The 11,160-nt window shown below is 40.6% G+C and overlaps 1 protein-coding gene across 1 annotated transcript; it reads left to right on the top strand.

Annotated features, from left to right (window-relative positions):
- The first annotated feature begins 2,585 nt into the window (after positions 1–2,585).
- ubac2 (UBA domain containing 2) lies at positions 2,586–9,902 on the top strand. Its single transcript, XM_063875571.1, has 10 exons — positions 2,586–2,741; positions 3,133–3,257; positions 4,139–4,258; positions 5,588–5,694; positions 6,131–6,254; positions 6,351–6,398; positions 6,970–7,078; positions 7,312–7,454; positions 7,686–7,832; positions 8,231–9,902. Exons 1-10 carry the CDS (start codon positions 2,711–2,713, stop codon positions 8,336–8,338), a joined length of 1,062 nt encoding a protein of 353 aa, XP_063731641.1. The 5' UTR covers positions 2,586–2,710; the 3' UTR covers positions 8,339–9,902.
- Positions 9,903–11,160: the final 1,258 nt, after the last annotated feature.

Raw genomic sequence — 11,160 nt, 5'->3', positions numbered from 1 at the left:
GGCTACATTTTATAATTGTAGTAGACGGAACTGAATTGCATTTCTTTCATGGTTTGAAATACAGCCCTAAAAATGTCTGGTGAAATAAATCTATTATATCTGAACTTGTTATTTAGAATTGGGTAAAAAAGTATTTCTGCAGACACATTAGAGAGCTTTTTTACAACGTGAACCAGATATGTTCTTTGTCAGTAAAAGCAAAGTGTGTGTGCCTGAAGAGGTAAAAAATGACATCAAGAGTTCCTCGACCGCTGATGAATAGATATTAAATCAAATATATAAAGGATTGAACATTGATTGTTTTAAAATATGTGTAGCACTTAATTTACTTTAGGACACTCAGTAGATGGTAAGTAAGACATCTCACATTGTTCTGTAGTTATTGGTTGTGCCAGAAAAAATCGTTGAAGAAAGCTACATTTTGCTCATTTGCAACCTTGTATAAATCTGCAGTGCTATTTCCTGGACACAGGCAGATAAGCTATCACAGCAGGGCCAAAACAATGCCTCAGTTACAAGCAATTCTTCCTGAATACAGAGTGGCTGACAAGTGAAAAGAACTGATTCACATAAATGAATGTGTGAATGAGTCATCAGCTTTTCAGATGACCACCTCAGAGGCTGTCTTAAAAAGGTGTGCAACTTCATTCAACACCGCCTTACTCTTCCTCACTCTTTTATCTCACATACACACACACACACACACACACACACACACACACACACACACACACACACACACACACACACCCTTCACAATTCACAGAGTAGCATTGTCCTGCCGAGAGATGTGTAATGGAAAAGATAAATGGAAGATAAAGCTAAGGTGACAGGACGGGGCCTGCATGTGTGTATGTGTATTTGCATCACGTGTGTGTGTGTTTGTGTGTGTGTGTGTGTGTGTGTGTGTGTGTGTGTGCGTGCGCACGTGTGTGCGTGCGCGTGTGTGTGCCCGCTTGTGTGTAGTGCACAACAGACCAGCAAACCATCTGCTCATCTCCTCTTAATGAACAAAGCAAACAGCAGGAGTCAAGGCTGTCTCCAAATCTGGAGTCTCTTTATTGGTAAGCACACACAAGCACACACACACACACATACACACATGCACATCTCTGCACTGTTTAATCTGATTATCTTTGATTGAGAACAGGGGCAAAGCAACCTTTTTAGACCTCACTCCTACATCAGTGACAGAGAAGGTCTGAAACACAATTAGCAATCTGTTCCTGAGCTCTGCTTTGCAGTCACATCTGACCACAAGCAGCCAAATAGAGCTAATGGGTGGGAACTAACCAATGGGAACTAACACGCACAATGCATCTGTGGATGATGGGGAAATGCAACACTATTAGACAGCTGTTCGCCATATCTTTTCAAATGTACTTGGACCAAACATAAGCATGGGATCAATTGGCTCAGCAATCACAGCCAGGCATGAAGGTACACACAGAGCTGGATGTGAAGAGATCTGGCAGCCTGACGTATAAGACAAAGCCGGACCTCTGCAAAGGAAGTCTGGACCTTGACTAGATATGACACTGTGAGTATAAGGCCAAGAGGACCATAAGAAAAAGTCATTAATCTGGACTTTGTGCAGCCACATCCTGCTCAGGGCCCCAAGGATAATTAACAGTTACCTCTCAGTCAGCAAGCTAACCACATGGCTTCAAGACATGAAACACTCACTGTCTGCTGCTTCTCTGCATATACATCCCATAAACATACTGAGAAAATAGATCTTAAATGACAAACATTATTAAACAAGTGTGTCAGAGCCTGGGGAACCCTGTCTGAGGTGCATCAGATAACATCAGGGTGGCATTGTGGGTAGGAAAATGCCTTCATAAAAAGGATTAGATCTACAGCATCTCGTACGTGTGAGCAGGTTCCAGCTGCACGTGTGCCACAGTTGTTAGATCTGGTTTTTAACCTTGGGGTCACAAAGTTACAGATGAAGATGATACTGGTGTCACTGCCTTGCCTGTGTGGCTGCACATGATCATTCATAAAATATATTTACAGGTTCATTTGATCTCATCAGGATAAGAGATTTTATATTTTTTCACACATGAAAAACATTTTATTATAATAATTATATATATTGCCATAAGTATTTTTTGTTATTGGCCAATCTGCAGTCTGCACCGTACATACTTACAGTTTTATTATTGTACGGTTCATTTCTGAGTTTGCATACATTTTTTGTTGAGTTGCTTTTCTTTGAACATGCATTATATATTATTATCACTGCATACCCAAATCAATTTCAACTTTTTAACAGTCATTTGTTTTGTTTTTGAATTATCATAAGATACATTTAATACAAATGTTTTTTTTTATTATTATTTTAGCCATTGAGCAATGGGCCACATACATAACTTATTGATATTCTTAATGCTCTATTGTTCCTTCAGCAATGAAGACCTTACTGGAAAATCGTCGTTTGGAAATGATGTTATCAAAAATCTTTGTCGATCCTCATCTGGTCTTCACTGCAGAGCGACACCGCCCTCTGCTGGCCAGTATCACTTAACGTCAGCGGACTGCGAACTCACACTTTTTGGGCTTCTCGGGCTCCTATAGCAGATCCCCTCTACCCTGTCTCTTTTGCTCACACAGCATGGATCCTTTCTCCAACTTTATTGCGGTGTTTTAGAGTTGATTTGTGTTGCTTTGGGAATAAGGGACTTCGTTAACTCTTCTGGACACCATGTTTACCACCACCGGCTCTCGGGGGCTGTGTAAGTATCCCGGAACCGCGGTAAACGACAGCCGTGATGTGGCGTCCCTCTCATCGCTTCTCCTGTCAGTTACAACAGCTAGCTTAGCTCACCGACATTAGCATTGTTCTGTCATTCATTTACTCTTGGTGCTATATATCAGTGAAACCTGCGTTTGGTTGATAAACCACATATGTATGTAGTCAGTTTGTTTAGCATAGGTATCGTCGTTAACAATAATAGAAATATATGGAAAGGTGAGCCCACTGTTTAGCTAAATAACCAGCTACTGTGTCTGCCCTGCCCTCGTATACAAATCAGCCACTTCTCTCTCGTCAATTGACAAAACTGATGTCTAATTTACTGCAACATAATAAGCAAAATATTGTGTTTGTGTATGTGTTGTGTACAGACAAGGCTCCTCTGTCTAAAGGCCTCCTGCTGGTTCTCAATTGTCTGACTGTGATGCTCAATCTGCTGCCTCAGTACCAAGAGCTATTCGTATACAACCTGCAGGCTGTCGCACAGCAGCACCAGGTACGTCTCCTGTATCTGTCTGAGAGTAACACACAAAGGTGAGGGACTAACAACCCTACCCAGTATCTCCAGATAAAAAAACTGTAGATATCTTGAAGCAGAACTCATATCTACTGCACTTTACCCTCATAGTTCCAAACATTACCGACTGTGTGGAGGTGTGGGGAAACTTATACAAAACCAAGCGTATATAATTTGTAATTTAACTTACAGGCTTTATACATAATTGTCCTAAACGCAGAGATTATGTATGAAAGACAACCTCATTTGATTACTTTCCGTAACTGTATTCAGAAGTTGTTGAAAGTAAAGGGCTAGTATGGATTTAGGACAGTTGATATCTATCTACTGTACATAGATCTGCATTTCTCCTCTGTGGGGTGAATAAAGGTATACTATAATTATGTATATCTGACAGGTTAACCTGTGTAATACATGTGATAAGAAATCTTAAATGTGTAGCTCACTTTCCAGGCATTAAAAAAAAAGGCCATAAATAAACATGTGAATCTAATGATTATTTACAATGTCTGGATCTTTGATTGGGTTTCTGTCTCTGTGTTGTTAAATATACCTTAAACCTAGTAGTGAAAGGGTTGCCTATTTGAGTATGCTTTGTAAAAACAGTATGTTTTGTATGTATACCGGGGCAGAGTCACAAAGAGATGCACAGGTTTAGGGTGGGAAGGGTTGTTTACACTAGAATCACTACATTAATCATAATCAGGTTAAGAGTTTGATAACCATTTGAAATTCAGTATGTATATACGCTGTGCTTTTCAGAAAGGCGTCATTTCACAAAGCATCAATGTGTCCATCTTCCCCTGGACGTAAGGTGTATATGTGTAGTATGTATGACTTGGCTCTCCCTCCCGCTGTAGGTGTGGAGTTTGTTGTTTGGCAGGGTGATCTGTCTGGACGTGAAGGACGCCTTCTGCAGCAGCCTGCTCATCTACAACTTCAGAATCTTTGAGAGGAGGTTTGGCACCAGGAAGTTTGCTGTAAGTACCAATAATCTGTGATAGTTTAACACACAGATCCATGCAAAGTTAATAAAGTTGCTAATATTCTTATGTGAACTAAATGAAACTAGAATAGATGGAATTAGTGTGATGAATTGCCATTTCACACTCCACTTACTCTCATAAACAAAAGCTAAATGTTAAGATCTTTTCTAATAAGATTATAAGTATGATCATCAATCAGAATCAATGTAACTTTTACCCGTGTATCATATTTACACACACAACTTCCTGATATTTCACGAAGCCATTTTCACTAACTTTATGTGTAAACAATATTTGACAATGACTCTGTTTGTAAAATTGTAGTAAAATGTTTAAAGACATGCACAAGACTCAACCTTTTCCAATCTCATAATGTATATATGTACAGCGGGTAAAATAAGTATTGAACACGTCACCGTTTTTCTCAGTAAATATATTCCCAAAGGTGCTATTTACATGACATGTTCATCAGATGTCGGTAACAATCCATGCAATCCACACATGCAAAAAAATATCAAACCATAGATGTCCATAGATTAAGTTATGTGTAATAAAATGGAATGACACAGGGAAAAAGCATTGAACACATGAAGAAAGGGAGGTGCAAAAAGGCATGGAAAGCCAAGACACAAGCTGAAATCTATCAGTAATTAGAAAGCAATCCTGCCCCTTGTCAGTGCAAATTAATATCAGCTGGTTCAGTCCCAACTGATGGCCTATAAAAAGGTCTCTCATTACCAAGGTGTCACACAAGAAAGATCTCATGATGGGTAAAAGCAAAGAGCTCTGTCAAGACCTTCGCAACCTTGTTGTTGCGAAACATACTGATGGCGTTGGTTACAGAAGGATTTCTAAACTTCTGAATGTTCCAGTGAGCCGGGAGTGGAAGTGGAAAGAACATCATTTCATCATAAACCAGCCACGACCAGGTGCTCCTCGCAAGATTTCTGACAGAGGAGTGAAACTAATTTTCAGAATAGAACCTTCAGAAAGACCTGGAATTAGCCGGTACAATTGTTTCAAAGAAAACAATAAGTAATGCACTCAACCGCGACGGCCTGTACGCACGCTCACCACGCAAGACTCCATTGCTGAAGAGAAAGCATGTTGAAGCTCGCTTAAAGTTTGCTGCACAACATTTACACAAGCCTGTGAAATACTGGGAGAATATAGTCTGATCAGATGAGTTCAAAATTGAACTCTTTGGATGCCATAATACACAGAATGTTTGGAGGTCAAATGGCACTGCACATCTCCCCAGAAACACCATACCAAGAGTGAAGTTTGTGACATTAGTACGTTTATTTTGTACTTTACTTCTAGTCCTTCCTGTTTGGTACTTGGGTTCTCTCTGCGTTGATGGACTTCCTGCTGGCCCAGGCTTTCCAGTTACTGTTTGACTATGAGGTGGAGGAACTGCCTGCAGGACTGTGAGAACATTTGTCACTTTACTAACCACAATAGATGCTAAACTGTACTAATGCATGTGCTGCATGTCTGAAACTGTTTGTCATGTATATGAAGATTCTGCAATTCAAATATGAAGAGGTGTCACCATATACGCCTCAGGCAGTATCAATGTGTTTATCTCCTAATCCTCTGCATGCAATATATTTGAGTTAACAGTAGTTAGATGCTGATAGATTATTGATACGATCCAGTTCTTCAAAAACAGCGTGATTAAAAACTAGTACTGCTTAATATATATATTTCCAATGTCCTCTTTTTTTGTGAGCTGTATGAAGTTGCTTATAAAACAATCTTGTCACAATGATACGTTTGTAATGTGGATACAGTATATAAAATGTTTGTTGTGTCTCTTTTCCTGGTTTTCCATCCTCTTGACTTTTCTCTTTCTCCTCTCAGGCTCGCTCCAGTCTTCTCTCTGTTCGTGCCTTTCTACCGGCTGATCCCCCGGATGCCAGTCACACAGGTCCTGGGCCACATCCACATCACCAACAAGTCTCTGGTCTACATAGTGGGCTTGCAGGTAAGTGATATATTAATTCACATTTATTCATCATTTTTGAGAATATTCTGTCTGATTTTAATTGTGTCTGTCATCCTCTCTGCTTCTGTGGGGCAGCTGTTGACGTCCAGTCCCTTCATGTGGCTCCTTGCACTCAGTGGACTTGTGAGTAGCCAAATTCTTCTTGTTATTGACTCTGTGTCTTTAAAGTGTACTGCGTCCAGCAGTGGCTCAGTCAGTAGGGGCTTGGACTGGGAATCGTAGGGTCGCCGGTTCAAGTCCCCAAACAGACTTGAAATATGGAAGGTGGACTGCTACTTGGAGAGGTCCCAGTTCACCTCCTAGGCCCTGCTGTGGTGCCCTTGAGCAAGGCACCAGACACCTCCAATCCCCCCTCCCCATTGCTCCCCAGCGCTGCACAATAGCTGCCCACTGCTCCTAGTACTAGGATGGGTTAAATGCAGAGGACCAATTTCACTGTGTGTGCTCTGCTGTGTGCATGTATGTGACTAATAAAGAGGGTTTCATCCTCCGATTCTATTCTATCTATCTGGGTGTTTGGTGAAGGCATGATCAATACTTGTGTGGACCACAGAATCAAAACAATAAAGATTGTGGTCATTCGCTTTAGATTCCAGCTATCATTTCACAAGTCATTTCATTAATTATCATATCGGTCAATACAGGTTCGGCTTGTGACTTCAATCCTATAAACGTATTTTTTCTTTTCTTACAGATCTCAGGCGGACTGTACCACTCCAATTTTCTGTGGGTGCAGAAGCTCCTCTTTGTTCCCGCCTGGGTGTCTTGTATTGGGCGGTATATTCTAGAGCCACTCTTTTCAAGTGAGTAAAACCTTTAGTGATCATATAAACACAAATCTGTATCAAATAATTCCAAGCTCCTAAAAGAAAGGCATTTGGTGCAACCCTAATGACCAATGTTGCAGGGCCTTCCATGGAGTTTCTGTTTCTCTTGTTTTTATACACTTTGCACACCTGCTTTGCATGTATTTTACACAGGTTGACATGTTATTTGTCTGCCTAGTAATGTGTTGTTAACATATGTGGTCATCCAGCCTCCCAGCCCAGCAGTGAGACGCCTGTGGGGATGGGGGCCACTCTGGACATCCAGAGGCAGCAGAGGATGGATATACTGGACCAGCAGCTGCTGCTCGCCCAATATAACGAGTCCACGAGGAACACCAGACCACAGCCACAGGTACATGGACACACACGCTGGTAGCAGCATTGGGCCTGTTCAGAAAAGAACAACATTGTGAATCAGGAGCCCCAACACAATGGACTGAAAGTTAAATGAATATAGCGCCCCCTCACAATGCTTCCTATTTTGTATTTTTATGTTATCAAGGCTCCAATTTGCTTTTATAGATTTCAGAGAAATGCTGCTTTTTCACTCTATCTAAGTGCTTGATTCTGCGTCTGTGTGTAGCCTGGGTTCTTACAGTGGACCAGGTTGTTCCCCTCCCTCAGACAAAGAGTTCCGAACCGACCCCCGGTGCAGCCCCCCCCCCAGGCTGAGGCACAACCATCCACACAGTCGCCGCTGCTGGACAACTCTCCTGTGGCCGAGGAGCAGGTGGGTGTTCATCTCTGCGTTTCTACAGATGCCCCGACTGCGTTTTTTCCTCATCTGATTCTGACTAGCATATTTTTAAAGTCTGACCTGCTGAATGTTCCGTGCATGCATGCCTTCGACAATATTTAGTTACTGCCACTGGCGATTTTATGTACACCATCACACTTCACTCATTAGTAAAGACTGAACCCTGGGTGAGCAATCCAGTTCTACATTTTTCTCTGGCTGTCTTGGTCCTAAAATCCTGACAGACTGCTTATTGTTCCGAGTCAATTTTCATTAAAAATTATTTTCTGTCCCTCTATTCCTCTCTATGGCCAGGGCACCCTTATGTGTTATTTCCAGGTGGTAATTTAGCTGCTGCTTCTGTCTTAACTGATGCTTCTTTTCCCCCTCAGGTTGCACTTTTGGTGGAGATGGGCTTTACCAGGACAGATGCCCTGGAGGCCCTCAGAGCTTCAAACAACGACATAAACATGGCAACCAATTTCCTCTTGCAACACTGAGAGAGTGAGAGAGCAAACAGAGGAGGACAGAGAAAAGAACCAGGAAGAGGAGAAACCAAAGCAAAGGAGCGAAAAGCAAAAAAGAAAGAAATGTAAGACAGTGAATGATGGACAAATTGTACAGATAATCTGAAGACTGTGTCAATGCTCGCTGAAGCAGTTGTCAGGCTGACTCGACCTGAACCGAGTCCGATATCAGGCTGATTAATGGAGAGGTGTGAAGCACAAGCTGGGAGACATTTGCGTCATAGCTTTCTGAAGGCCGCTATAGTGTGAAGCAGAGCGTCAAAGCTCAAGGCAGACGAGTTACACCTCTAAATCTGAGGGGTTTCCCTGGGGAAAATATACGACAGTGCAGTAAAGGGAATATGAGGCGAGTTATTTCCTTAAACAGAAGTGATGCTGAAGCACAGGAATCAGCTGGGATCCAACTCGCCGTCCACAGGGGGTAACAGAGAGAAGTACCAACTTACAGCTGTGGGGAAAAAACACTGTCCTGTAACGCCACTCTACTTTCAAAGCAGCTAACCATCAGTAGCAGGTTTACTGCCAAGTAGGTTAACACATTTGCTTTGGTATACAACTAGCATCTTAGACCCTGAATACTGCTAATAAATGATATATATGACAGGGGTAAAATAGCATAGGGAAATAAATCAAAAAAGATAATGCCTTCTTTATTCATTCAAATTTCAATGAGAACTTCAGGCCATCAACTTTTGGATGTTTATTTTCTTTACAAAGACAACAGGAGTGAAACATGAATGGAGGATGAGGAAGTGCAGAGGCCATCCTAACAATTTCAGAATTCTTGATTTAAAAATCCATAAAACTACTCTAGTTTTATTTTATTACATCATGGTTATTTATTTATTTTGGCAGTGTTTCATAGAGGTTGCAGGGCTCAAACCTTTCCTGCTTGGGATGTTTTAACAAAGCCTCACTGACAGTTACTGTAGGAGCCACCTCTAAAAGTACATTGTGGGTCACAGCCAGCTATCTCAGGGTCTTTGATGCGACTTAAAATTACGTGATCATATTTACAGATATGGGTGCCCATTAAACACATGCAAAGTATCCCTTTGAAGAGGACGTCATGTTTCACACTCTTGTTTCTGTATGACGTCATTTCATGCAAACTCCAGGTTTTATTTATTCTGTCTTATCTGAGTTTGAGTGTTTTCTCTGCCAGCACACATGTCTGGATATTGTTAAGTCTCAAAAGGCTGGTGATATTTATTATGCAATATCCTGACGAGACATTAATGGAGACTATTCACGTGCATAGTATCTACTTTGTGTATATAAACATGCAAACATGTCGTGCAAGAGAAGTCACACTGCAGCCACTATGTATTGATGTCAAAGACAGATGCTAGTTTTATATTTTGTGCATAATAATATTAATAATATATGACCACTGAGATGAGTCTGTCGTGCGTGTATGTATTTTAAGAGTGGTATAGTAGTATATGGGTGTGCTGAGGAAGTTGTTGCATGGACAACTTTCTGGTGAATTGTAATGAATCATTTGATCTGTGGAATAAATTGCAGACTGAATTAATTCCAGTACGAAGGTATTCTTCAGGATTAACGTGTACTTAAAAGCCAGCGAGTCTTCAGTGTTTCCTGTATTATTAATCACTCTAGCACCATTTTTGCTAATATTGAGTATTTCGTTTATCTTATCCCACCATCCCTTAAGTTTCATGGTAGGAAGGAAAGCAAATATTAGTTGGTATGGGAGATTATTCAACCTATAACAATAATATATCTGATTGTATCACTATACGGTACAGTTGTTTACACGATGCTGTGGTGGTATTGCATTTCAACACATGGTGGCACTCTTGTGATACAATGAGACATTTTTCAGGTTAATTTACATCAAAACAAAATGTTAAATCACGACAAGCAACGTGCCAAAAATAAAAAGTCAGACTATAAATGTAATGGATGGAGGAAATCACTTGTGATGATGGAAAACATAGCTGTAAATCACTGATATATTGAAAGTAAATCACATTTAAAAGTTAGTTGTAACTTAGAGAATAGAAATACATTCATTTAAAAAAAAAGGTTGCAAGCCAAAAGAGATTGGAGCCACTTTCTTAAGAGATTCAGTATCTTCCAAAAAGTCTTTGAAATCCAAAGCAGCTGCCACGGTTTTATTCATGTACTTCCTTATGCTTCGTCTGTTGTTTCCAAGTATACCTCAGATGTGTCAGGCAGGAACCAGTTTATATAAAACAGGACAATTGTGTGTATGATTTAATCTGCCTTTTGCCATTCCTTACTCCAAGTTCCTTCGAAGTAAGAGATTCTTGTATCGGATTTTTTAAAACATCTTTCCACAGCAAAGATGACCACTGTAAGAACATACCCCTGTGCCTCAAACTATACAATCTCCATTACTGTCACAATTCATATCTTTATTGATCAATTTGTTATAAGAAACAAACACATTTAATTAATCAGTAAATTCATTATCCTGAGTGTCTCTAAAACGGTATCAATATTTCTGATATCTCCAGGTGTTAAAGAAAGCAATAAAGGTGGGGTTCTGTGTGTTATTGTACATGTAACTGTGTGTATTTCAGGAGAATGCAGAAGTTGTACGCATTTAAAAGCTTGCATACTCTCAAAGCAAAGCATACATTGTTCAGCATTTCGAAGAAAGCTATTTAACTGTGGCAAGCTATTCTTTTCATCACTAGATGGAGACATTGAGTGAGGTCTGTGGCCTTGTTGTTTCCAGTGAGCTCTGCCACACCCACCCTCTCCGATTATTCCGTGAACAGACAGCTCCGGCAGACAGTCTC

This window comes from Eleginops maclovinus, chromosome 22, assembly GCF_036324505.1.
Source record: "Eleginops maclovinus isolate JMC-PN-2008 ecotype Puerto Natales chromosome 22, JC_Emac_rtc_rv5, whole genome shotgun sequence".
NCBI lineage: Eukaryota > Metazoa > Chordata > Actinopteri > Perciformes > Eleginopidae > Eleginops > Eleginops maclovinus.
Note: the sequence above shows the minus strand (reverse complement) of the source record. Positions and strands in the feature narration are given on the sequence as shown.